Source organism: Gadus morhua, chromosome 5, assembly GCF_902167405.1.
Source record: "Gadus morhua chromosome 5, gadMor3.0, whole genome shotgun sequence".
Taxonomy (NCBI): domain Eukaryota; kingdom Metazoa; phylum Chordata; class Actinopteri; order Gadiformes; family Gadidae; genus Gadus; species Gadus morhua.
Window position 1 is genome coordinate 17,661,851 of NC_044052.1, and position 26,846 is coordinate 17,688,696.

Here is a 26,846-nt window from a genome sequence, read left to right on the forward strand (position 1 = left end):
TCCCAAACAGTACAGGTAGAACTCCTCCCCCAGTCTTCATAGGCATTCACAGAAGTATTTCCGTAAAAGTATCTTCAATTTGAACATTCTCTTTGTCATTCTCTCTCTCTTGTATTTTTCATTGTTTCTTTGAAATGTCCGATTTAGTACCCTCTTATTAAGGTTTACTTTTCTACGCAGATGGTCCTGAATCATTCAAGTATCGAAGCACAATCAGAGTAATTCTATGCTAAGCTTCACCAAACCAATAGCCACCCCAAGCCTAATCGTCAATTATACCCCCAGGTACATCGTGCTTGACAACGGCCTGAGAGCTCTGCTCATCTCAGATACAAGGACGAGTTCAGCTGACAACACCTCTGACGGAGAGGACGAGGAGGAGGAGGAAGACGAGGAAGAGGAGGAGGAGGAGGAGGAGGAGGAAGGCGACGAGGAGGAGGAAGAGGGCAGTGACTCCGGAGAAGAAACAGGGGAAGAAGAAGACGAGGATGACAAAAAGGAGAGCGAGGACGAGGGAGAGAAGGAGGGGAAGAGGAGACGAGGGAAGCCGTCTGAGAAACAGGTGCACAACAGGGACCTACTTTCTGGCTCTGCCCAGTAACTTGCATGTTAATCGGAACCGCAATTTTGGCCTCCGCAATTAGCTGAACGCTAAAGGCTGCAATTATTGCGTACATCTTTGTTTTATGAGAAATGTAATACGAAATGATTATGTGATTTTCTAGGCCTGTTTCATTAAAAGCCAATTACAAAGCGTTACTACTCAGCAGTAAGCGCTGGTTGTTAATTGGGCTAGAATCATTCCCTCTAAATATATGACATGAAGTAATGGGATGGGGAAGCACGGTTTGGAAAATGGAATCGGTAATCTGTTTAATCTGTCTGTATAGTTGCAATCACTAACCCAATGTAGGCCAAAATCTATTCTCCAAAAGTATAATTTAACCATATCGATTTTGTAAGATGTGTCTGGATATATAAACGTACAATGGCATGTTTTCATCTTTTTTTGCATATTGTCCCAAGGATTTGTAATGCGTCTTTGAGAACTGGAACGTCGCCCCCTGTAGTAATGACGAAGTAACGCTCCCTGTCTGTCTGTCCCAGTCGGCTGCAGCGCTGTGCGTCGGAGTGGGCAGCTTCAGCGACCCCGACCACCTCCCGGGCCTCGCTCACTTCCTGGAACACAGTGAGTGAGCATCCTCCTGCAGCACGCTGTCAACACCCATCCTGACCCCCCCTTCCAAACCCTACAGGGGGAGAGATGTGGGGTCTGAAGATATTGAGCTTTATTTATTTTTTTAGTGCTTGAGTTACCTTTTACGTGTATTTCTGCAGCTCTCTGTTGTTGTTTGTATGGCTACAAATCAAACTTACTTTTTTCCCAACCTCTCCTCTCTTCCTTTCTCTTCTCTTCCCTCCTCCTCTCTCCTCTCCTCTCCCCTTGTTAACTCTCTCGGCTTCTATCTGGTCCTCTCCTCTCTCCCCTCTCCTCTCTCCTCTTCTCCCCTCCCTCTCTGCTCTCCCTCCCCTCCCCTCTCCTCCCTCTCCTCTCTCCTCTTCTCCCCTCCCTCTCTGCTCTCCCTCCCCTCTCCTCTCCTCTCCTCCCCTCCCCTCCCTCCCTCCCCTCCCCTCCCCTCCCAGTGGTGTTTATGGGCAGTGAGAAGTATCCCACGGAGAACGGCTTTGACGCCTTCCTCAACAAACATGGCGGCAGCGACAACGCGTCCACCGACTGCGAGCGGACGGTGTTCCAGTTCGACGTTCCCAGGAAGCGCTTCCGGGAGGCTCTGGACAGGTGAGGACCCGAGGGAGAGCGCTTTGCGTTCGTGTGTTTGCCGGCTGCCCCCTGATCTCTCTGCCGGGGTCTGGTCTGAGTCCGGTCCACTCGCTGATCATCCGCTCTGCTTCTCCCCCTGGCGATGTTCCCCCCCCGCCCCCCCTCCCTCCCTCCCTCCCTCCCCAGGTGGGCCCAGTTCTTCATCTGCCCGCTGATGATCAGAGACGCCGTGGACCGCGAGGTGGAGGCTGTCGACAGCGGTGAGTGGAGGTCGGGACCACCTTCTCCACCCCCACCACCCACCCGTCATGCTACCACCATCAAAGCCGGGGGGGGGGGGGGGGGGCTGGCGGGTGGTGGCAGTGGTCGATGGGGGTGGTGGCAGGGGTGATGTTGTTTCTCTGCTTATCAGTCCCTCTGGACTCTGCTGAGAAAGGAGAATGATTTGACCTGTGTCTGCACACTGGGTCTCGTCTGAAAGCTAGAAATGTATAGAGACACAACGGGACGCCACACAAAAACATATGCACTGTGTGTATTTATTTACTTCGAATTGTATATCCTTAACCTTTCCTTTGCTGTCTTCTTCATCCCCCCCCCCCCCCCCCCTGAAGAGTACCAGCTGGCCAAGCCGTCCGACTCCCACAGGAAGGAGATGCTGTTCGGCAGTCTGGCAAAACCCGGACACCCCATGGGCAAGTTCGGTTGGGGTGAGTCGCCCCCTCCCCCCCACCCAGCATCCTGTGAACAGCCCTGCAGACCAGTGCTCAATCAGCCGGGCGCCACGCCCTTCACCTCGTTAACCGACAGTGAACAGCTGTTGGAGGAGCGGCCAACAAAGACAAGAAGGCAATTTGTGTGATTCTTGTTTTTTGTTTTTGTGCCAGGAAACGCTCAGTCCCTGAAGGAGGAGCCCAAGGAGAAGAAGATCAACGTGTACAAAGAGCTGCGGGCCTTCTGGAAGAGATACTACTCTGCCCACTACATGACCCTGGCTGTGCAGTCCATAGGTCAGCAGTCCACCCCTTCAGCTTCCCTGAGGCCAAAGCAACCTCCTCCAGAGCTATTCATCCCTTAGGCCAGAGCAATCGACTCCAGAGCTGTTTTTGCCTTTAGGCAGAGCGATCTACTCTAGTGCTGTTGGTTCCTTTAGGCCAGAGCAATCTACACCAGAACTGTTCCTCCCATGAACCCGAGCAATCTACTCCACAAATGATCATTCCTTTAGGCCAGAGCAATCTACCTCAGAGATGTTTGTTCTTTTAGGACAGAACAATCTACTCCAGAGCTGTTCCTCCCTTATGCCAGATCAATCTACTCAAGAGCCATTCGCTCCCATAGGCCAGAGCAGTCTACTCTATAGGTATTCGCTCCCAAAGGCCAGAGCAATCTATTCCAGTGTTGATCATTTCCAATACTTTTAAGGTGAAGGCAGAGAGAGTGCATCCAGGCTATTTCAGGTGTAAGCCACTCAAGATGAAAGATGAAATCCACCTCCCTATCCCAGTGCATGTTCTACATTTTGTGAAGGCATGTCTAAGGGGGATTATATTGCTAACAGTAGATATTTAACAGTAAATGACAATAGATGGATAAAGTAGATAGTTCCTGCTGCTAACTTCCCTCTGCTCGCCCTGTGCCCCTACAGAGAAGCTGGACACCTTGGAAGAGTGGGTGAGGGAGATCTTCAGCAAGGTGCCCAACAAGTAAGTCTGAAGCTCTTCAATAGCATGGTTCACCGACCTGCCATCTTGGATCCAAACACCAGCCGCAGTGTTTCCCCCAGAAAATGTCTTAGTCAAGGTGGTCAAGGAGGTTTCAATTCCATTCAAAAATGACACAACCATTGTTGTGATCAGTATTACTGATGCATTATTTATCTTTATACCTGATGGAGGTATGTTTCATTTCCCTACGAGAGCTTTCTACTTTGTTAATGCCTGGTAATTAAAAAATATATATGTTTTTTTTTAATACATATGTAGTCAAGGCGGGCCCTATTGTTGTTAAGGCGGCCGCCATAACCATACAGTAACCTCACTGTCCTGTGCTTTGTCTAGCAGCCAGGCATAATGATGTGTTTGGATTGGGAATCAACACATTAATATTTCCTCCTTAACAAAACGCTCGTACCATGAGTATCCATTGTAGTCTCTGTAAATAAACTTTAATTTCACCCTACAGTAAATATTTACCAGGTGGTAATCATTCGTCTAATCAAGATGAAATATACTCCTGGGCCCTTTTTCGCTGATAAGGAAAATATTTTGCAATTATCTCCTGGCTTGAAAGGACGCGATTACTCCATGCGTCCGGATGAGTTACCTTTCTACCTGATAAATGATGCCTGTGGTGTTGGTGCTGGCAGGGGACATTAATGTGCTTTGTATTGTGTGTGTGTGTATGTGTGTGTGTGTGTGTGTGTGTGTGTGTGTGTGTGTGTGTGTGTGTGTGTGTGTGTGTGTGCAGCGTCCAGCCCAGGCCGGATTTCTCTCGCATGCAGGATCCCTTCGATACGCCAGCCTTCAACAAGCTCTACAGAGGTACGCACCCCCGCCCAGCCAGCCCACCGGGCCCCCACTGGGAGTGGGATAGTCAGCACAGTGCCCCCCCCCCCCCCCCCGGTGCTGCTACTGCTGCCAATACGGGCGACCTCTGTGTAACTGGGAATATAACATCCTAAGGCCGTCATTAATGCTGTGAATATTAAGTGTGTGTGTGTGTGTGTGGTGTGTGTGTGTGTGTGTGTGTCCGTCCAGTTGTTCCCGTGAGGAAAGTCCATGCTTTGACCATCACGTGGGCCCTCCCGCCTCAGGAGAAGCACTACAGGTAACGCGCACACACACACACACACACAGAGACACACACACACGGATGGATATGCACACATGAGGATTCTCTCGTCTCTGCCGTCCTCCGTTCCGACCCTTCTCCCCCCCCCTCTCCTGCTGTCTCCGCAGGGTGAAACCTCTTCACTACATCTCCTGGCTCATTGGCCACGAGGGAGCGGGCAGCATCCTATCCCTGCTCCGGAAAAAGTGAGTTTTTCCCCGAAAAGGTCTGATCTCTCTCCCCCCCCTCAGTGGGCTGAAGGGCTCCTCCAGAACCAATCACACACCACCCTCCGGGTTCCCATTCACATTCCTACTCCCCTGTGGTGTTTTTTCCGGGCGCTCCGTGTGCGGGGGTCCCACTTGCGCCGCGGCGCTCCCACTTGTCCCTGGATATCGGGCTGTTTCCGTAATGAGGCCCCCTCTCGGCCCCTCCTTGACGATAAGCGTTGCCGGACCCTCTCTGATTGCCCGGTTCTGACTACAGCGGGCCCCCGTATCCTAGCAACAGCACATCGGGCGGTTGATGGAGCACACCGTGCATGCCGCCGTTGAATGGGAACGCTGAATGTGAGAGTGGGCGGTCGTAGCGATTGTCATTCAGAAGCGAGCGATGGCGCCCGTTGCTGCCGGCGTCCGACGAGGGCCCTTCAGCGCGGACGTTTGAGTTGGTGCTCTATTTATCGCCCGAGTGCGCCGGGAGGTAGGACCGGCGGTGGGCAGCAGGGGTCAAACCGTGAGCTCCTGCCTCCAAAAATAGCCTCCTGTTTGAAGGTGGGTGGGCAGGTTTCAGAGGACGGTAGCTTGATGTTGTTGTACATGAGGCCAGGGTTGGATGGGGTTTTAGGAGGGCCATTGTGAGGCCCGATGCGCGGCAGGGTTTACCTGGCATGATGTCACATAATGTGCAGATCATAAAACGCCATCTAATGAAAGAAAACCATTATACTTCCGCCAAGCAGCGTAGGTCCTCAAGAGAGAAAGGAAGTTGCTAAGCAACACAAGCTTGCATACTTTGAGAGTGGCTCTGACTTAATACTGAACATTTGTTGTGTGTGTGTTTTTCCAACGGCTTGGAGTGCCATCGAGGTCAAGAACTCTGCAGTTTAACATTTAGTTTACAAAGCTACTCCCAATATGCCGTCCTCTGACGTGTGCCGTTTTCATTCGCATAATCGAACTATGAATTATGAAACCATGTAATCTAATATAGTTTAATAGTTCGATAATGCAGTTCTACAACTCAGCTGATTGAATATGGCGGTGTATCGCCAACAGTGATGCTCCCGTGATGCACCGTGATATACCCTCCCTGTCTGGTATATCCGGTGGGATATATGTGAGATATGTCTCCGTGGTGCCGTGTGTCCGGATAGGTGCTGGGCCCTGGATCTCTTCGGTGGGAACAGCGAGACGGGCTTCGACCAGAACGCCACCTACTCCATCTTCTCCATCTCCATCACCCTCACGGACGAGGGCTTCCAGAACTTCTACCAGGTACCTCACCTTTGTCCCGGTGTCGGTCCTAACGTCAGCGCAGGACAGCTGGTCTACGGATCAGGGGGGTGACTCCCAGCCAAAGGGTTCTGGGTTTGATTCCCCATCAGTTGACTCCATCTTACGCTCTCATGCTCCAACCCACCCGAGATCCAAGGCCAGCCCACTGTGTTCCGATCTGAAGCGAGTGTCGACACGTTTGTACTTTTGTACAGAGATGGGTGCCATGCTGCCACTGAGCCCTCGTCAGTCTGGGAACAACACGTCACTTGTGTGTTAGTTTGTGTGACTCCCGTTGTGGTTTGTGCAGGGGTTAGCGTGTGAGTGTGTCTCCTCTGCAGGTGGTCCACCTGGTCTTCCAGTACCTCAGCATGCTGCAGACCCTGGGACCTGAACAAAGGTACACACACACTCTCACTGGAGGGCTCTCTCTCTCTCTCGCTCTCTCGCTCTCTCTCATATATTTATATATATATTTGTGCATCTTCCTCTCCTAAATGTTTTTCTTCCTTGGCTGAGGGTGTGGTGTGTCAATCACTCCTCCCTTCCTACTGTGGTGATTTACTGATGCGTCAGAAGATGCTGATTACCTGTTAGGTCGTGGTCTCCTCGTGTTGTTACCGCTGTGACAATCAACCTCCTCTCACATGCTGTCTCTGTCGTCCCTGCAGAATATATGAAGAGATCCAGAAGATTGAAGCCAACGAGTTCCATTATCAGGAGCAGGTAAATGAATACTGGTACTAATACTAGTGACTCCAATCTTAGTTACTCCACTTATACTAGTGACTCCAATCTTAGTGACTCCACTCATGCTAGTGACTACAAGACTTGTAGTGACTGCATTCTTATAGTGACTCCACTTTTATAGTGACTCCATGTAATAGTGACTCCACTTTTATAGTGACTCCATGTAATAGTGACTCCACTTTTATAGTGACTCCATGTAATAGTGACTCCACTTTTATAGTGACTCCATGTAATAGTGACTCCACTTTTATAGTGACTCCATGTAATAGTGACTCCACTTTTATAGTGAATCCATGTAATAGTGACTCCACTTTTATAGTGACTCCATGTAATAGTGACTCCACTTTTATAGTGACTCCATGTAATAGTGACTCCACTTTTATAGTGACTCCATTCTTAATCTTATGTAATCCTCAAATACGATACTTGAAAAGTGTCTGTGTCTGTGTCTGTGTGTCAGACTGACCCCATAGAGTTTGTGGAGGACATGTGTGAGAACATGCAGCTCTTTCCTAAAGAAGACCTCCTGACCGGAGACCAGCTGATGTTTGAGTTCAGACCAGAGGTAACTGTGTGTGTGTGTATGCGTGTGTGTATTAGTGGGTTTTTGTTTAGACAGCAAGACTCATCATTGTCTTTGAATTGATAATCAATGTCATTAATGTATTCATATGGTTCTTTTTCTAATTATGGATAATCATTTCACTGTTATTTATGCTCTGCCTCCATAAAAATTCTTAAAGTGATGGGTGACATAACTCTGTAATTGACTTCTACTCATGAGCGTCTTATGTAATTAAGTGTTATCATTCTGGTGCATTAAGCATCAGAATGAATATGAGGAGTCTGTTCCCTCATGGCTCCATAGTCAAGCAGTTGACCAATCACAGTCCAGTCACGTGGCCAAGCCAGCCCAATCATATTTCGTCGATTGGCCCTATTGATCTTTCAGACTTCTTTCGAAGACTGAGTTTTTTAGCTGACTTCGAATACTCTGACATTTCCTGAAGAGATCCTCGTTATATAGTGGGTTCTTCCCTCTGTGATATGTTACAGTTACTAAAACGTTAATAGATCCTGGTGTCCCTTCCTTTAACCATCTCTGTGGGAAGTTACATAGTGTCAACACCCATTGGCCTCCCAAACGGGAGCCTAGCGTGCTGATTGGCTCCTCAGCCAATCAGTTAGTGCCGGCTTCCCTACAAGCTCTCTGGCTTAATTTGGTCGCTTTCACAGTGAATTAAGAAAATGAATTATTAATATAAAAAAAAAACATTTCTATGGTGTTATGGAGCGTTTCATTTGAGAGATTTCAAGGTTTAAAGGTCTCAGTTGGATGTTAATGGAATTTTAGTAATTTTTAACAATTTGTTTTTGTTTTTTTATGACTTTGGTTTATTAGTTCTGGCATTTATCAGAACGAGTACAAACAATACATTGATGTTGACTTAGAAATCCTTCATTAGGTTTTATGAGTTTTTAATTGTGTGTGTGTGTGTGTGTGTGTGTGTGTGTGTGTGTGTGTGTGTGTGTGTGTGTGTGTGTGTGTGTGTGTGTGTGTGTGTGTGTGTGTGTGTGTGTGTGTGTGTGTGTGTGTGTGTGTGCGTGCGTGCGTGCGTGCGTGCGCACAGGTGATCAGCGAGGCACTCTCCCTTCTCACCCCAGACCGGGCCAACCTTATGCTGCTGTCCCCGGAACACGAGGGTCAATGTCCCCTGAGGGAGAAGTGGTTCAACACCAACTACAGCCAGGAGGGTGAGACACGCGCAGAAGCAGAGATACACACAGACACACATAGACATTGACCCAAACACTCAAACACACAGACAGCCGTACTTGTTTGGCGTGTGCTTTGAAGACGCGAGCGCTGTGACTTTTTGATCAAACATGAATAATAATGGTGTTATTGAGATGTTTTATTTTATGTATGCCCGACGGACCCTTATCCGGAAACACTGGTCCAAGAGTGTATTCCCTTTGATTCGTTCACGTTTCATCTCTTTTATCGACATGTAACGGCAGAGGGACCCTGGAGAGACTGATTCAGGGTAGAGGGAGAGAGGACAGAACGGTCTCTGCCTGATGCCCCTGATGAAACATACATACCAACATGACAGTACATCTGTCTGAGCTACCCCCTCTCCCCCTTATTCCCCTCTCACCCTTATTCCCCTCTCACCCGTACCCTCGTTTCACCCAACCGCTTACCCTCTCTTCTCTCCCTCGCTCTCCCCCACCCCGACCCTCCCCTATGTTCCCTCCCTCCCTCCCCCACCCCGACCCTCCCCTATGTTCCCTCCCTCCCTCCCCCACCCTGACCCTCCCCTATGTTCCCTCCCTCCCTCCCCCACCCCGACCCTCCCCTATGTTCCCTCCCTCCCTCCCCCAGACGTAAGTCAGGAGTGGCGGGACCGCTGGTCCGGACCACCGGAGCCCAACCCGGAGCTGCACCTCCCCGTCCCAAACCACTTCATCGGTGAGCACAACCCACCCTTCTGAGTCCCTGGTTAATCAACATTTTAGTTTAACCCGTACTGCACTGGTGAACTAGTTAGTTTAACCAAGGCAGCGCTGGTGAACTAGTTCGTCTAACCTGGTTCGCCCTGGGAAACTGTTGAGTCTAACCAGGAAACGAGTTAGTCTAACCCAGACCGCACTGGTGAACTAGTTCGTTTAACCAGACCACAACGTTGAACTAGTTAGTCTAACCCAGACCGCACTGGTGAACTTGTTAGTTTAACCAGGCCACACTGTTGGTCTAACCCAGGCCGCACTGGTGAACTAGTTAGTCTAACCAGGCCTGTACCACTGACCTGTTAAACTAGTTAGTCTTGCGAGAGAGGAACTGAACTACTGGCTGATAGTCCAGATCCTGTTCAACTATCAAAGGGGACATAATGATGTTCTTTAGAGAGAGGTCGTTAATATCAGATGGGGTCAAAGGTCATCCTACTCCAAGACTCCTCAGGTAGAGCGGCAAGGCATCAGGTGTCAAACCCACAACCTTTCGGCTTGGAGTCTAATCCAACACTAGACTATCCTGACGCGCTACAAAAATAAATGGTGTGTGTGTGTGTGTGTGTGTGTGTGTGTGTGTGTGTGTGTGTGTGTGTGTGTGTGTGTGTGTGTGTGTGTGTGTGTGTGTGTGTGTGTGTGTGTGTGTGTGTGTGTGTGTGTGTGTGTAGCCACAGACTTCACCCTGCACCCGGCCGACTGTCCCGAGAGCGACGTCCCCGTTAAGATGGCCGACAGCGACACTGGCTGCCTCTGGTACAAGAAGGACACCAAGTTCAACATCCCTAAAGGTGTGTGTGTGTGTGGATGAGAGTGTCTGCCACAGTGTGTAGAACCTGTCACTGTCAATTAATATACATCGTGTGCATACGTGTGTCACATGACACAGAGCTCTGGTAAGCACGGCATTGTGTTGACATGTTGTGCTCCTCTGTGTGTTTGTGTGTGTGTGTGTGTGTGACAGCCTACGTCCGGTTCCACCTCATCTCGCCTGTCATCCAGCAGTCGGCTGAGAAGTAAGTCCCGCCCCTAAGCCGCGCTCTTGAGGGGGAGAGAGCGTCACTGAACAACACTTCACGCCCTCTCTCTGTGTCCCCTCATTCAAACGGCCATTCCCCAGCCATCCATCCATTTATTTGTACGACGGAATACTAATCCTCCTCCTCCCCTCCCTCCCTCCACCTCCTCCCCCTCCCCCTCTGCTGTTTGTCTCACCCCTGTCTCCTCTGCTCCCCCTGTCTCTCCATCTCTCTGCGTCCCAGTGTGTGCCCTCTGTCTTCCCGCCTCTCTGTTTCATCCATCACCTCCCTGTCTTCACCCTGGCCCCTCCCCCGTTCTCCTCCCTCCTCCTCATCTCCTTGCTGATTCGCCGGCCGATGCTTTGATGCTTTTCCTTCCGATGGCGCCTTGGTAACGTTCAGGCAGCGCTAGACGCTCCCGGATCAAATTGCGTCGCGTTAACGCATAGGCAGCGCTAGACGCTCCCAGGTCAGACGGTGTCGCGTTAACGCTCAGGCAGCGCTAGACGCTCACAGAACAGACGCTGCCGCGTTAACGGACAGGCAGCGCTAGACGCTCCCAGATCAGACAGTGTCGCGTTAACGCTCAGGCAGTGCTAGACGCTCCCAAATGGTGTCGAGTTAGCGGTCAGGCAGCGCTAGACAATCCCAGATCAGACGGCGTTGCGTTAACCGTCAGCCAGCGTTAGACGCCCCCAGATCAGACAGCGCCGCATTCATTATCAGGCAGTGCTAGATGCTCCCAGATCAGACGGCGTTGCGTTAACGATCAGGCAGCGCTAGACGCTCCCAGATCAGACGGCGTTGCGTTAACCGTCAGGCAGTGGTTGACGCTCCCAGATCAGATGGTTCCTCGTTAACGATCAGGCAGCGCTAGACGCTCCCAGATCAGACGGCGCTGCGTTAAGGGGCAGGCAGCGCTAGCCGCTCCCAGATCAGATGGTGTCGGGTTGTGATCCGACCCCTGATTTAGATGGTGGGCACGCTCTGGGCACGGCGCAGGTAACGGTACTAACACCAGCGGCTACCAGGAACGGATTCAGGGTCGGGGGAACAGGAGAACCCGCCCGTTACAAAGAAATGAACCAACCACTGCATTAATAATGCATCAGTGCAGCGCTGTGCTCTGCACCAAAGTGAGGTTTGTTTCATATTAGAAGTTCACCAGTCAACCGAGTTAACTCACTTCAGCGCCGTGAACTTCACTGTTCCCTGCAAGACTAATTCAAACTTCTGAACTCACTTTTTGAAACAGCAGCAGTGGCATTCGTCCCAGCAGCACTCTTACCCGCAGGTCTTTAGGAATATTCAGTGGAACGCTGCTCAAATCCCAGATCTATACTCACTCGAGGACCCTTCCAAGGAGTCTAGCTCTGGGTTATTTTGCATGTCAAGTCTTTTGTGTGTGGGGGTGTCTGTGTGTCGGTGTGTCTGTGTCTGTGTGTGTTTGTGTGTGCGTGCGTGCTTCTGACTCTTTCTCAATTCAATTGCAATTGCTGTTTTGGCTTGACAACATATCCGTATCACCGAAGCATGAAACAACATAATCTCACCCTCTCGCTTTCTCTCCCTTCCTCTCTCTCTCTCTCTCTCTCTCTCTCTCTTCCTCTGACTCTCTAGCACGCTCTGTCTCTTAAGCGCTCTCTTCCTTCCTTTCACGCTCTCCCTCTGAATTGCCCTCTCTCTGTGTCGCTCTCTCTGTCCCTCTCTCTCTGCCTTTGCCTCTAACTCTCTCCCTGCCTCACTCTACCCCCACCCCAACAGTGTGGGCCTGTTTTGACCCTCTCTCCCCCCTCAGTGTGGTCTTGTTCTGACTCTCTCTCCCCCCCTCAGTGTGGTCCTGTTCTGACTCTCTCTCCCCACTTCAGTGTGGTCCTGTTCTGACTCTCTCTCCCCCCTCTCTTCCCCCACAGTGTGGTCCTGTTCTGACACTCTCCCCCCCTCAGTGTGGTCCTGTTCTGACTCTCTCTCCCCCAACAGTGTGGTCCTGTTCTGACACTCTCTCCCCCCTCAGTGTGGTCCTGTTCTGACTCTCTCTCTCCCCCCCTCAGTGTGGTCCTGTTTGACCTGCTGGTGAACATCCTGACCCACCGGCTGGCGGAGCCGGCCTATGAGGCGGACGTGGCCCAGCTGGAGTACAAGCTGACGGCCGGGGAGCACGGCCTGGTGATGAGGGTCAAGGGCTTCAACCACAAGCTCTCTGTGAGTCAACCCACTGGTTAACTGGTTAACGGGGCCTGGTGCTGAGGGTCAAGGGCTTCAACCACAAGCTCTCTATGGGTCCTGCTGAGTGACAGGCCCTGGTCTAATCAGCTGCTGGATAACTTGCTCTGGTCCAATCAGCTGGTGGTTGTCTGCCTTCTTCTAATTTCTTCTTTATTCTTTCTGTCTCCTCCTACTCCTCCTCCTCCTCTCTCTCCCTGTCTCTGTCTCTGTCTCCTCCTCCTCTCTCTCCCTGTATCCTCTCTCTCTCCGTCTCCTCCTCTCTCTCACTCTCTCTCCGTCTCCTCCTCCTCTCCTCTCCAGCTGCTGTTCCACCTGCTGGTGGACCACCTGGCGGACTTCCGCGCGGATCCAGACGTGTTCAGCATGTTCATGGAGCAGCTGAAGAAGAGCTACTTCAACACGCTCATCAAGCCCACCAAGCTGGGAAAGTGAGTCGTCTGCTTCTGTACCAGTGGTTCCTGATTGGTTGACGTGTGTAATGAACCTGTGGTGTCCAATGGCGTGGTCCCGCTGAGGGGTTTAAATCTGTGCTGTCCAATGGCGTGGCCCCACTGAGGTGATGCGTTTCAGCCTGAGGCGTGAGCTTTACTTCCTGTTTATGTGTTGCTTGAACTAGGTTATAAAGATGACACTTTTTTTTTACAGCAATACAATTTCACCGCAGAATTGGAAATGTTCAGCGTGTTAACATGACCGGTGTTTATGGAACTGGGCTCCCTCTATTAAGCGATGTCGCCAAGATGCAAAGGGGGTCTTTCTTTCTTCAACCTTACTCCCTTTGCCCCGTCTTAATGTCTCTCGTTCACTGTCCACCCCCTCAACCCCCCCCCTCTCCTATGTCCTCAGAGACGTGCGTCTGCTGGTGCTGGAGCACTCCCGCTGGTCCATGATGGAGAAGTACGCGGCTCTGAGCGCGGGGCTGACCCCGGACAAGCTGATGGCGTTCAGCCGGAGCTTCAGGGCCCACCTCTACGCCGAGGGGCTCGTCCAGGGCAACTACAGCAGCGCGGTGAGTGCACCCAGTTACGCTACGCTTGGACCATGCACACGCTGCGACGCAGTTCGTGGACCTGTTTTGGTTCTGCGTCAGGTATTAGGGAGCGGACCAATCACGGGACTCGCTTCGACGCAAGGTTCGAATTTTTGGGAGGCGCACGTCAGGCCCTTGAGGTGGACGCAAGGAGGGTCCGCGGGGTCCGTAAACCACCTTGCGTTGTGTCTACGTGGAACCATAGTCAACCCTTTAGGGGGCAGAGGTTAAAGATGGGGGGGGGGGGAGGTACATCTAAGGGGGCAGGTTTAAGGAGGGGGTGCATTGTTCTGCAAAACAAAAGAAATGCGACGCAAAAACCGGATTATTTCCTGCATTTGTGAAACGCTGTGGATGTTGATTGTTGAGGGCATAAATAGAAGTGTGCCTCTGCCTCCTCCTGTTGAAGTTATATTATTTATAGATGTATTATATCGGGAGCAGAGGGATCTGGGCTGTGTTGATGAGGTGCCGCTGAGTAGTGCAGAAGATGGTAAACAACGTTCACTAGATGCACCGATTCAGCAACGAGCTAAAACTGTTTAGATGTCATTAGGGAGCAGCGGGGGTGGGGGGGGGGGGGGGGGGGGAAGAGTCTGACTGGGGGAGTCTTACTGGGGGGGGGGGGGGGGGGGGGGGGGGGGAGGCTGTGTGCAGGGGAGGTAGCAGTACTCAATCATGTGTGTGTGTGGCCCAGGGATGGAAATTAACACCCGCCACACGCCATTTGTACGGTGAATTGTGTCACTTCGCCCGCACTGTGTCGGGTAATACTTTCCAGTCCGGTCCGATCAAATTTGCATATTTAACACATTCGTCATACGGCGCTGCACAGTTCCACAACCATTACTGTCAACATCCGACCCCCTTCTTCTTCTACGCCTCTCTTGCTGAACTGCGACCGCCAACATTCGGGATAATATACCGGTAACGGGTCTCTCAAGTCTCACACATTCAGCCTGACGTGAGACACGCGCAATTCAACCCATGCAAACGCTCACACGCCACACTTCGTACTGATCACGCAGAGAAATGACCAGGATAGCGCCCACCAATTTGGGCCGCTATTTAACAGTGTTACAGGTAGGAATGAATGCCCTCTTTTTGAGACACTCGGATTTTATAAAAGCCTCATACATGTTCACATTGAATTTGCGTTGCGTTTCTCTGGGTCGTTCACAAACTAGTTAGGCTACGCCCTCCCCTACTCAGTTCTGTTCGCTTTGCATTGGTGGAAGTTAGCAGGGGGAGTGGTTAAGTAGAGCCTTCAGATTGGACGGTTTGACTTACTCAGTTACCGTCGTGTTTTGTATTTATTTTTTTACCATTATTGTTTTGTAGGGACAAACATTAACAAATTTCCCCTACAGGGGATCGATAAAGTTCTATCTATTGAACAGAAAGAAACACTTGGTCATACTTTACACACTTTACCACAGCATTGGCTCGCTGAATGCCACAGATATATTTTCAGCATTGGACCGAATGCCACATAAATATATAATTATGTTTTTGCACGTTTTCAACGTTTAAAAGTTCAGGGTATAAAGTTCAAGTATATGCCGCTACTTGTATTGCTTAAGCCAATAGCCTTTTGAGGCAGGGTTTTTTTCTGGATATTGGTGTTAAGGGCCAAAAATGCTTACCATCATACGTTACCATGTTACCATGTCTGTGGACACATTTGTATGCAGTCACAAAAAAAAATGTTCCTATTGACTTATGATGGTGTAGCCATGCATGTTTTATTGTTAATGTCAATTTGTATTTTATTGAAAATACTTTGTATAGATGAATTATCCCCAAACTTGTCATCGTAACACCTTTGAATTAAACATGACTTAATATGGCAGATACCTCTGTATTGTTTATCATATGCGGCAAGAGTGTGACATTTTCAACTCAGTTCCTTGGTAGCACCTACTAACAGTAAAAAATAACTTCTGAAATTATGTTTATGAAAAACACTTTGCTTATATATTGTAACTATTATATTGTTTAAAATGGACGCATTTATTAAAAAAATATATAGCGTATAACTGGCTGGTAAAAAAGATGAGTGGCTGGTAGATTCTTAAATCTATCTGCCACAGTGGCTGGTGGGCAAAAAAGTTAATTTCAATCTCTGGTGTGGTCCCCCTGGTGGAGGCAGCAGTACCTAGTTGTGTGTGTGGTCCCCCTGGTGGAGGCAGCAGTACCTAGTTGTGTGTGTGGTCCCCCTGGTGGAGGCAGCAGTACCTAGTTGTGTGTGTGGTCCCCCTGGTGGAGGCAGCAGTACCTAGTTGTGTGTGTGGTCCCCCTGGTGGAGGCAGCAGTACCTAGTTGTGTGTGTGGTCCCCCTGGTGGAGGCAGCAGTACCTAGTTGTGTGTGTGGTCCCCCTGGTGGAGGCAGCAGTACCTAGTTGTGTGTGTGGTCCCCCTGGTGGAGGCAGCAGTACCTAGTTGTGTGTGTGGTCCCCCTGGTGGAGGCAGCAGTACCTAGTTGTGTGTGTGGTCCTCCTGGTGGAGGCAGCAGTACCTAGTTGTGTGTGTGGTCCCCCTGGTGGAGGCAGCAGTACCTAGTTGTGTGTGTGGTCCCCCTGGTGGAGGCAGCAGTACCTAGTTGTGTGTGTGGTCCCCCTGGTGGAGGCAGCAGTACCTAGTTGTGTGTGTGGTCCCCCTGGTGGAGGCAGCAGTACCTAGTTGTGTGTGTGGTCCCCCTGGTGGAGGCAGCAGTACCTAGTTGTGTGTGTGGTCCTCCTGGTGGAGGCAGCAGTACCTAGTTGTGTGTGTGGTCCCCCTGGTGGAGGCAGCAGTACCTAGTTGTGTGTGTGTGGTCCCCCTGGTGGAGGCAGCAGTGTGGTGCGTTCCCTCCGGCCTGCTGGCTCATTACGCCGTGTGCTCTGTCAACAGGAGGCCCTCCAGTTCCTGCACTACGTCACCGAGTAAGTTGATTGCTGCTGCTGCTGATTGGACTCCATACCCCCTCCCTCCTCCCAGGACCCCCGCTGGGAGCTTTGGTTTCTCCTGGGCTGTGATTGGTGGATGCTGGTGTTTGTGTTGTTAGGTTTTCCTCAATGTTTGTTTCGGATTAGTTTCTTTATTCCTCCTTTTTTCTTTTGTTGTCTTCCTTTCTTTATCATTATTTCTTTCTTTATTTATTTCATTTTTTTCTGCCTTTTTGACTTGTTTGTTACTTCTTGTCTCTCTATCTTTATCTCTCTCTCTGACCTTCTTTGTTCTCTCTAAATCCGTCTCCCCCGGTGTCTGTCTGACCCTAACCCTCCCTCCTGGTTGACCCTCCCTCCCTCCCTCCGTCCCTCCCTCCCTCCCTCCCTCCCTCCCTCCCCTGGCAGGAAGCTGCAGTTCCGGGCCCTGCCAGCGGAGGTGCCGGTGCTCTTCAGGGTGGTGCAGCTTCCCGGGCGGCACCACCTCTGTAAGGTCAAGTCTCTGAACAAGGGCGACGCCAACTCGGAGGTCACCGTCTACTACCAGGTGCCGTCCTCATAGCCATGTTCACGTCCTTACCGCCATGGTCACCTTCGTGTATCTTACCTTATCTTAAAGACAATGTGGAACGGATGCATTCAATCATTTGGCCAACTTTAGGAGTAATCCTTCTCTCTCCCCCTTCTCTCTCCCCCTCCTCAGTCAGGCACAAAGAACCTGAGAGAACACACGCTTATGGAGCTTCTAGTGGTGAGAACCAGCACCTCTTCACTCCTCCTCCTCCTCCCTCCTCTTCCTCTTCCTCACCTCTCCTCCTCTTCTTCGTATTCCTCACTTCTCCTCCATCTCTTCTTTCTCCTCCGCCCAGTCACTAAACGTGTGTGTGTGTGTGTGTGTGTGTGTGTGTGTGTGTGTGTGTGTGTGTGTGTGTGTGTGTGTGTGTGTGTGTGTGTGTGTGTGTGTGTGTGTGTGTGTCCCCACAGATGCACATGGAGGAGCCATGCTTTGACTTCCTACGCACCAAGGAGACTCTGGGGTGAGTCTGTCTATCTCTTGTTTATTTATACATTTCTCAGAGAGCGTGCCGTTTGATTGCTTCAGTTCAATGACGACTAGTGATGGAACATGACGAAGAATTATAAGTAGTATGCTTGTAGCATTACTAGTGGTGCTAAGTTGGTTGTTAAGGGATGCCTCGTTAACGGTCCCGTGTGGAAAACACAAGCCTCTGTCAGTTTCTCTCTCCCTCTGCCTGTCTGTCTCTCTCTCTTTCCCTCTGTTTGTGTCTGTCTGTCTGTGTCTGTGTCACTGACACTGTCACTGCCTCTGTGTCTTCCAGTCGCCGGTCTCTGTCCTTCACTGTCTCTCCGTCTCCCCCTCTCTCTCCATTTCTGTGGCCCTACCTGTCTCACTCTATCCCTGACTCCGTCTCTCTGTCTGTCTCCCTGTCCCCATCACCCTGTCTCTCTCTTTCTCTCTCCCCCTCTCTTTCTCTCTCCCCCTCTCTCTCTGTCTGTCTCTCTGTCGCTCTCTCTCTCTGTCCGTCTCACCCCGTCTCTCTCTCTCTCTCTCTCTCTCTCTCTCTCTCTCTCTCTCTCTCTCTCTCTCTCTCTCTCTCTCTCTCTCTCTCTCTCTCTCTCTCTCTCTCTCTCTCTCTCTCTCTCTCTCTCTCTCTCTCTCTCTGTCCGTCTCACCCTGTCTTTCTCTTTCTCTCCGTCTCACCCTGTGTCTCTCTCTCTCTCTCTCTGTCCGTCTCCCTCTCCGTCTCACCCTGTCTTTCTCTTTCTCTCTCCCCCTCTCTGTCTGTCTCCCTCTCCGTCTCACCCTGTGTCTCTCTCTCTCTGTCTGTCTGTCTGTCTGTCTGTCTGTCTGTCTGTCTGTCTGTCTGTCTCTCTCCCTCACCCTGTCTCTCTCTCTCCCTCTCCGTCTCACCCTGTCTCTCTCTCTCTCTCTCTCCGTCTCACCCTGTCTCTCTCTCTCTCTCTCTCCGTCTCACCCTGTCTCTCTCTCTCTCTCTCCAGGTACCACGTCTACCCGACCTGCAGGAACACCTCTGGAATCCTGGGCTTCTCGGTTACCGTGGAAACGCAGGCAACCAAGTTCTGGTGAGTGTGCGGGGGAGACGTCGTAGTCTAATGAGGCAGCTCCCTCCCTCCCCTCCCACTCATGCCCCCCCCTCGCCCCCCCCTCCTGCTGACCCTGACCGTTGCTCCCCTGCAGCACCGAGACGGTGGAGCTGAAGATTGAAGAGTTCCTCGCCTCGTTCGAGAAGAAGCTGAACGCCCTCAGCGAGAACGCCTTCAGCACCCAGGTGTGTGTGTGTGTGTGTGTGTGTGTGTGTGTGTGTGTGTGTGTGTGTGTGGGAGGTTAAAGAGGTTATGCTAATATTTTTCTAATGACAAATTCACCTAAGAAATAATTGAAGAGATGCATTAAAGTGTATGTGTGTGTGTAGGTGACGGCCCTGGTCCGGCTGAAGGAGTACGAGGACACCCACCTGGGGGAGGAGGTGGACAGGAACTGGTCAGAGGTGGTCACACAGCAGTACATCTTCGACAGGCTGGGCCGAGAGGTGAGCAGAGAGAGTCGGGGGCTGGGGGGGGGGGGGATGTTAGGGGTCAAGGGTCAAGGGGGGTTTGAGTCATGGAAAAGTTTCGCCATAAAGGTCGGGCTCCGAGCATTACAGTTCGGAAGTACTGAAATAAGTCGTGTCGCTTCCGTTACTAAACCGACGACTACATTACGTACCCCTACCCTGAGTCCTCCTGACCCTGATTGTGTTCCAGATCTCCGCTCTGAAGCAGATGTCCCGGGAGCATCTGATCTCCTGGTTTAAAGAGCACCGCCGACAGGACAGCCCCAAGCTCAGCGTGCACGTGAGTTCCCCCGGCCACGCCGCGGCCACGTCTGGGCGGGTCGTAGTATGTATATATTAGGGATGGGCGTGAGGAATCGATTACTTGAGTACTCCTCGTTACAAATTAACTCGGTTGATGGACAGGCAAACTCGAGTCATCAAAGTTTTCTGAAGCAAACGTGTTTTGAACGTTTGCAAAAATAAATAATGAATACTCTGATAACTCTGATTGTTTTGATGGAGAATAAGCATTACATGTTTGGTTGGTAATATTGCCGTTCATCATCAGGCCTATTCCTGCTGCAGATGCGTTGCATTCTGAAAATAGATTTGATTAAACGAGTACTCGATTGATCCTCGAGGAATTCCTTCGATCACTCGAGTTTGGAATTTACTACTCGTGCCCATCCCTAGTATGTATGTATGTATGTACGTCAACTATGGTGCCCACCCAGGAGGGATCCCCCACTCTGCGTCCCGTCTCGAGATTTCTTCCTTGCTGATTAAGGGAGTATTTTTTTGCCGTTGTGGGCGCTTGGGTCAGGGGGTTGTCATAAATATTTAAGTGAAGCCCTTTGAGACTGTAATGGTGTTTAACTCTACGTTCACACCAAAAGCTGTAAAAGATGTAAATTCGGCGAATAGCTCAAAACGTAACGCTGTCAAAAAATATTTACAGCTCATATCGCTCTTGCGCGTATGTTTACTGGGACCCACGCCGGCGAGAGACGTCTGCATTCCGATTGGCTGGCGGTCATTTACAGAAAGGCTACTAGCTCATTTGCATAAAGTTCAGCAGTTATCAACTCTCATTTACAGCTTTACAGCTTTAAAGCTATCGCTCCAGCGTTTTATCGCTCCTATCGCTTTATCGCACATGTCTAATAGAAAGTGAATGGGCGTTTATGGCTCGAAACGATTTATAGCTTTTGGTGTGAACGTACAGCTAGGGCAATACAAATAAATTTGCTGCTGTTGCTGTTGTTGTTGTTGTTGTTGTTGTTGTTTTGGTGACGAGAGGAGAAAGGTAAAGGTTGCCCTGTCCGTCTCAGGTGGTGGGCTTTGGAGCGGAGGAGAAGGATCAGCAGACAGAGCTCCAGGGGGGTGAGGAGGAGGAAGAGAGCAGCTCCTCGTATGGAGAGGTGTCCAAACTCACCTTCCTCCCCCCCTCGCCCAAGATGGCCGCCGCGTCGGCCATCATGGATATCCCTGATTTCACCAAAACCTTGCCCCTCTTTCCCTACCACAAGATAGTACAATGAACTGTGACCTGCCCATAGAGCTGATGACTCCTCCCACATACATGACGACCCCTCCCACTTACATGATGGCCCCTCCCATAGAACTAGTGACTCCTCCCATATATGATAGCACCCCTTCAAGTAAGAAAAAGGGTTAGTTCATCGAAAGGCTGAACCCCTAACCGATGGCCTCTCCCCTCTGACCTTTGACCCCGCCTGACTTTGACCCCCCCACCGACCTTTTAACCCCCCCCCTGACGACGGCGGTTGCTGTGTTTTCCCCCATGCGTGGCAGTGGACCTGAAGCCCAGCACTGCATCAGATTCCATCACATTGTGATAAGAGACTGATAAACTAATAAATAAACGGAGTGATGATAAAACGATGACTGTCCATCTTTCAGCGACCGGACAAGGCTGCTCCTCTTGACCCCGGTGCGGGACTCCAAGCCAGCCAGGAGTCCATGTGCACAACTGGCCTCATAGGCTGCTAGAGTCTCCCTCCCTCCTATTGGCTGGGCTCTGCGTTCTCCCGGTTTGTATTTAGGCAAGGCAAGGGCACTTTTCATACACGAGGCAGACTCAAAGTGCTTCAAATAGAAACGGCATCATAAAATGAAAGAAAATAGATAAGTCAAAGAAAACAAAGTCAAAAAATGAAATCCAATGTATTTAAGATTTAGCAGAAAGCTGCATTTATTATATTTCTCCCCAGGGAGAGGTCACCAGCCTCTGGTTAGCAGTGCTCTGTTCGTAGTGGACTGCTGTCTTTCCTCCATCGCTCGTCCCGTTTCACACCAGCAAGGCCCCTTCAGGTGTTCCCACTTGACAGAGGTTTGGAAATCATTTAGTGCTATGTTGGCAGCATCAGCCATGGCTAGTGTTGTCTTAGGGTAAGTTAGTGTTAGTCAGGGTTAGGGCTACTACCGTTGGCTCACAGAATGATGACGTCGTTTTGGGTTGTATTTTTTTTTTTTTTAACCAAAGTTGAGAGTGACTCATGCAAAACATCCTGCATTATTTTCACACGCACCAACAAACACACACACACAGACACACGCACACCAACACGTATAAAGCAGAAGCTTAGGGGCCCCGGGGCTGGAGGAAGCGCTGGATTTAATTAAACTAAAGCAGGGTTGGCCGCGGTCTGCCCATTAGCAGAATTACACGTCGTTATCGGGAGAGGTTTCCCATCAGGAGAGATAATGGCCGACGGTGCACCTGCGATGGTGAACGCACCAAGTCCCCGTCGGAGATGACATTGATACATACCGCTTGGTGTCATGGCTGATGAATAAGGATCTGTTGTGACTGGTCTCTCAACGGCCGGTAACACGCGCTCATCACTCTGGACTTCTCCACACGTCGGATGCAAAAGGTTTGCCATCCTTTACTTGGAGTTGGCTAGTAGTACTGATAGTTTATTGTAGTATGGAGGTAAGGGTTTGGATCGCAGTGTTTAAACATAATGCGATTGCAGCATTACTAGGCTCTGTGTGTGTGTGTGTGTGTGTGTGTGTGTGTGTGTGTGTGCGTGTGGGCCTTTGGCGACCCACTGAGGTGTCACGACCCACCAGCGGGGGAATCACTGGCCTGGAGAGAAGGATGACAATTTGCAGCAGATGGAGAAAACCTGCCCTGCAGAGTGAGCTAGCAGTTAGCGCGGCGTATCAACCGCAGCAACGCAGCGTGAGCTAGCATGACGTATCGACCACAACAGGGTGTAGCGGCTCTTGAGCGTGGGCGGCGGCACGGCCTCGTGGCGAGGTGGGGGAGGCGTAGGCGGTGGAGCAGGATGAAGAAGTTGGTCGAAGACTGAAGGAGTTAGTGCGGTGGTGGAGGAGGGTGTAGATATTAGTGTGGTGGTGGAGGAGGGTGTAGATATTAGTGTGGTGGTGGAGGAGGGTGTAGATGTTAGTGTGGTGGTGGATGGTGTAGATGTTAGTGTGGTGGTGGATGGTGTAGAAGTTAGTGTGGAGGAGGAGCAGGATGTAGATGTTAGTGCGGTGGTGGAGGAGGGTGTAGATGTTAGTGTGGTGGTGGATGGTGTAGATGTTAGTGTGGTGGTGGATGGTGTAGAAGTTAGTGTGGTGGTGGAGCAGGGTGTAGATGTTAGTGCGGTGGTGGAGGAGGGTGTAGATGTTAGTATGGTGTAGATGTTAGTGTGGTGGTGGATGGTGTAGATGTTAGTGTGGTGGAGGGTGTAGATGTTAGTGTGGTGGTGGAGGGTGTAGAAGTTAGTGTGGAGGAGGAGCAGGGTGTAGATGTTAGTGTGGTGGTGGAGCAGAGTGTGGAGGTGGTGGAGGAGGTTCGAGATGTCATTGTGTTGGTGGAGGAGGGTGTAGATGTTAGTGTGGTTGTGGAGGAGGGTGTAGATGTTAGTGTGGTGGTGGAGGAGGGTGTAGATGTTAGTGTGGTGGTGGAGATGTTAGTGTGGTGGTGGAGGAGGGTGTAGATGTTAGTGTGGTGGTGGAGGAGGGTGTAGATGTTAGTGTGGTGGTGGAGGAGGGTGTAGATGTTAGTGTGGTGGTGGAGATGTTAGTGTGGTGGTGGAGGAGGGTGTAGATGTTAGTGTGGTGGTGGTGGAGATGTTAGTGTGGTGGTGGAGGAGGGTGTAGATGTTAGTGTGGTGGTGGAGGAGGGTGTAGATGTTAGTGTGGAGATGTTAGTGTGGTGGTGGAGGAGGGTGTAGATGTTAGTGTGGTGGTGGTGGAGGAGGGTGTAGATATTAGTGTGGTGGTGGTGGAGGAGGGTGTAGATATTAGTGTGGTGGTGGTGGTGGAGGAGGGTGTAGATGTTGGTGTGGTATGTCACCTTAATACTAATGAGACAGACACACGCAAACACACATACACATAAATACTAATGAGACAACACACACATTAATACTGATGACACACAAACATTAATACTATTGACACAGGCACATTCATATTAATGATACACGCATATTAATATTAATGAGTGAAACATATTAATACTAATTATTACACATTAATACTCATTAATACACATTATTACTAACGCGTGCGTCATTACGCGCACGGTTGATGGCGCGCACGCGTAATGACGCGCCTAGAACGTCTCAATGAGCCGCCATTTGACTGGTGATTACTGTACGATGCAAAACAAAGAGGCAAAGTTTCATTACAATAGGTGTCTCAGCATCGCCGTTATGCGGTTGAACTTCAGCACCGAGGACAGCGCCACTGAAACCCTCCGCAGCCCCCCGTCGAGCCCACCATCTCTACCGTCTCTTCCGCGGAGAGCAGAACGCACTATTTCTACCAGTGTTGAGATCGGTTAGGAACAGACCCCAGCCCACGGGTTGACGCTATCTCGCAGCGACGTCCCCCCTTCATGAGGGGGTCCTCTCTCCCCCCCCCCCCCCCCCACAAACCCCTGCGTACCACGCAACGTCGCCTGACACTCGTTGCGTTTACCCCTCCCACACACACATACACACACACAAACACACACATACATACACTTACACACACACGCACGCATACACACACACGCACACACACATACACACAGGCACACACACGCACACGCACACACACACACACACACACACAAAAAAAAATACCCTTTGGGGGGGGGGGGGGGGGGGGGGGGGGGGGATACAGCGGGTACTATGACCGGCAGCGGGCTGCTGTCGCTGTGATCGGAGGATTCCTTCCCACAGAGCCACCCCCCCCCCCCCCCCCCGCCCCGCGGAGCCCCCCACCCCCATGGAGCCGCTGTACGGAGCACCGGCCGAGGAGCGCGAGGAGTAGAGCTGCTGCTGCGGACGGTTCGCAGGGATTTGAATCAGAGTCCGGCGGGATCCGGCGGTCCTTTGAGCGGAGTAGAAGATCCAGCCACATTCAATCGGAGTTGATGTGAGTGTGTGTTTTCCAGGTTATAATCTTCCGTATGTTTGTTCGACTCTTCGCCAGATCCGTTTAACCTCCTAATTGGACGAGAGTGAGCGTCTCGAGAAGTGATAATGAGTATCGATGTGTCCACAATTAACGTGAGGAATAATCTGCAGGAAAAAGACGTATTGAAGTGGACATTATCTCTCCTTGAACAAGACGGTGAATTATACGCATAATTGATTTGAGTACATTTGTATGTAGGGAGGTTTGTTTGAAAAAAGTGGACTAGCCGTTCTGGTTGTACTGGGGTGGCTTCAAACCGAATCAATTAGACATTAACAAGCTGCTGCAGAAACGGACGAGTGTGAAACGGTTGTGACGGTCATAATAGGGACTTTGAGATTCAGCGACCTTGCTTGTCCTTCCTAAAACATTAAACTAGTAGGCCTAGTTTGTTGGAGCTGTAACATCCAGCCTCGACACAGCAGTGGTGTGTAAAACCACCACATATCATTGGTGGGATAAGGTGAAGTCATCCTCCAGTCTAAAGACATCGGCCAACAATTTATGTATTTTCGCTTTTTCTTTTTATCACGAGAAAGCTAGACAGAGGAGTCGACTGCTGGTACCAGGATGACGTCCTCAGGTACACACACACACACACACACACACACACACACACACACACACACACACACACACACACACACACACACACACACACACACACACACACACACACACACACACACTCTCTTGTGTATGCTCTGTCTTTCTCTCTCCTCCCATCACAGATCATGTCCGTCTGCTTTTCTGTGTGTCTGTCAGTCTGCCTTTCTGTCTGCCTGTCTCCCGATCTGTCTGCCCTACTGTCTTCCTCCCTGTCTGTCGGCCTTCTGTCTGTCTCTCCTTGTTTCTGCATCTTGCTCCAGCGGTGAGCGGACCCAGAAAATGTTATTCCTGCGTCTGTACTTTGCTCCAGAAGCGAGTCAATTATAAACCAATTGTGCTGATTGATCGTTTCCAAACCGCACTTCTTCTTCCACTGGATTTTCCTCAACTCATTTGGCACGCATCGATTCCCCGCGAGCTTGGACACACACACAGCGAACTACACAAACACTCTGTTTCCCTGTGTGCAACTCTCCAGCAAGTGGGCATTTGTGCATGCATAATGGCTGGGTAATTAACACACTCACTAAAGGCTTCAAATACAACACTCACTGACACCGCCAACACCTCCTGTGTCACACGGGTGCCTGTGTGTTCCGCTATTCTGTGGCTGCTAGGTCGGTGCTGCGTCTTATGAAAGCTTGAAGGGATATATTAAGAAAGGGGTGTGTGTGTGTGTGTGTGTGTGTGTGTGTGTGTGTGTGTGTGTGTGTGTGTGTGTGTGTGTGTGTGTGTGTGTGTGTGTGTGTGTGTGTGTGTGTGTGTGTGTGTGTGTGTGTGTGTGTGTGTTAGGAATGGCAGTCCGCAGGGACCTCATGATACAATATTAATTTGGATTTTGTGATTTTCTTAACTATTGCGATCTGATATTGCGATTTGTGCGTGGTATAGGTATGTATACTATCTACAGATCTGGCGCTGTCCACCAGTTGTTCTATATGAGACCGGCCAAACAGAACTCAAAAGATTTGCTATGAATCAACTAAAGGCAGAAACTCTCTAGCGCCCTCTGTAGGAAGGTGTGGTTAATGTTTCCATTAAGAGCACAACAACGTTTCTGCCTTTAATTAGTTGACTTAAACAAAATATTTGTGTGTACTCATCGAGAGAGAGAGAGAGAGAGAGAGAGAGGGATAGAGAGAGAGGGGGGGAGAGAGGGGGAGAGAGAGAGGGGGAGAGAGAGAGAGAGAGAGAGACTACCTGAATGCACCCTCCAGTGCACCAGTTAGTGTGATGGGTCTGTGTGTGTGTGTGTGTCGGTGCCAGCGTGTTTCCCCTCACACGCCCAGATGAGTGGTACGAGGCGAGGCGGGGAGAGGGTCCACGCTCCTGCCACCTGAACCGGCCCCCCGTGATGGAAGAATATTGTTCCAGGAGAGATATTTGAATAATTGAAGCTCAGGGTTTTTAAAATTGCAGCGAGCACCCGTGATTCTATGCGCAAAGTTGAAGGCCACCAACGGAATATTCATGTCATTATTTAAGAATGGATGTATCAGGTATCCACTCAGGGCCTCTCTCTCTCTCTCTCTCTCTCTCTCTCTCTCTCTCTCTCTCTCTCTCTCTCTCTCTCTCTCTCTCTCTCTCTCTCTCTCTCTCTCTCTCTCTCTCTCTCTCTCTCTCTCTCTCTCTT

The 26,846-nt window shown here is 50.5% G+C and overlaps 1 protein-coding gene across 1 annotated transcript in view; it reads left to right on the forward strand.

The window, feature by feature from the left end:
* LOC115544120 (nardilysin) overlaps window positions 1-21,058 on the forward strand; it is a 22,071-nt gene extending 1,013 nt beyond the window's left edge. Inside the window, exons 2-32 of the mRNA XM_030356943.1 lie at window positions 1-15; window positions 286-562; window positions 1,108-1,189; window positions 1,645-1,798; window positions 1,967-2,040; window positions 2,395-2,490; window positions 2,668-2,790; window positions 3,429-3,486; window positions 4,250-4,323; window positions 4,540-4,609; window positions 4,741-4,818; window positions 5,988-6,108; window positions 6,450-6,508; window positions 6,780-6,834; window positions 7,319-7,423; window positions 8,490-8,613; window positions 9,248-9,334; window positions 10,044-10,163; window positions 10,337-10,388; window positions 12,443-12,593; window positions 12,918-13,045; window positions 13,464-13,626; window positions 16,540-16,571; window positions 16,983-17,121; window positions 17,278-17,325; window positions 17,559-17,611; window positions 18,597-18,680; window positions 18,796-18,886; window positions 19,031-19,147; window positions 19,362-19,451; window positions 20,485-21,058. The exon at window positions 1-15 is cut by the window's left edge and continues 174 nt beyond it. Of these exons, the coding sequence (XP_030212803.1) occupies window positions 1-15; window positions 286-562; window positions 1,108-1,189; window positions 1,645-1,798; window positions 1,967-2,040; window positions 2,395-2,490; window positions 2,668-2,790; window positions 3,429-3,486; window positions 4,250-4,323; window positions 4,540-4,609; window positions 4,741-4,818; window positions 5,988-6,108; window positions 6,450-6,508; window positions 6,780-6,834; window positions 7,319-7,423; window positions 8,490-8,613; window positions 9,248-9,334; window positions 10,044-10,163; window positions 10,337-10,388; window positions 12,443-12,593; window positions 12,918-13,045; window positions 13,464-13,626; window positions 16,540-16,571; window positions 16,983-17,121; window positions 17,278-17,325; window positions 17,559-17,611; window positions 18,597-18,680; window positions 18,796-18,886; window positions 19,031-19,147; window positions 19,362-19,451; window positions 20,485-20,694 (3,130 nt within the window). The 3' untranslated portion in view covers window positions 20,695-21,058. The remainder of the gene's footprint in view (window positions 16-285; window positions 563-1,107; window positions 1,190-1,644; window positions 1,799-1,966; window positions 2,041-2,394; window positions 2,491-2,667; window positions 2,791-3,428; window positions 3,487-4,249; window positions 4,324-4,539; window positions 4,610-4,740; window positions 4,819-5,987; window positions 6,109-6,449; window positions 6,509-6,779; window positions 6,835-7,318; window positions 7,424-8,489; window positions 8,614-9,247; window positions 9,335-10,043; window positions 10,164-10,336; window positions 10,389-12,442; window positions 12,594-12,917; window positions 13,046-13,463; window positions 13,627-16,539; window positions 16,572-16,982; window positions 17,122-17,277; window positions 17,326-17,558; window positions 17,612-18,596; window positions 18,681-18,795; window positions 18,887-19,030; window positions 19,148-19,361; window positions 19,452-20,484) is intronic.
* The last annotated feature ends 5,788 nt before the right edge of the window (window positions 21,059-26,846 follow it).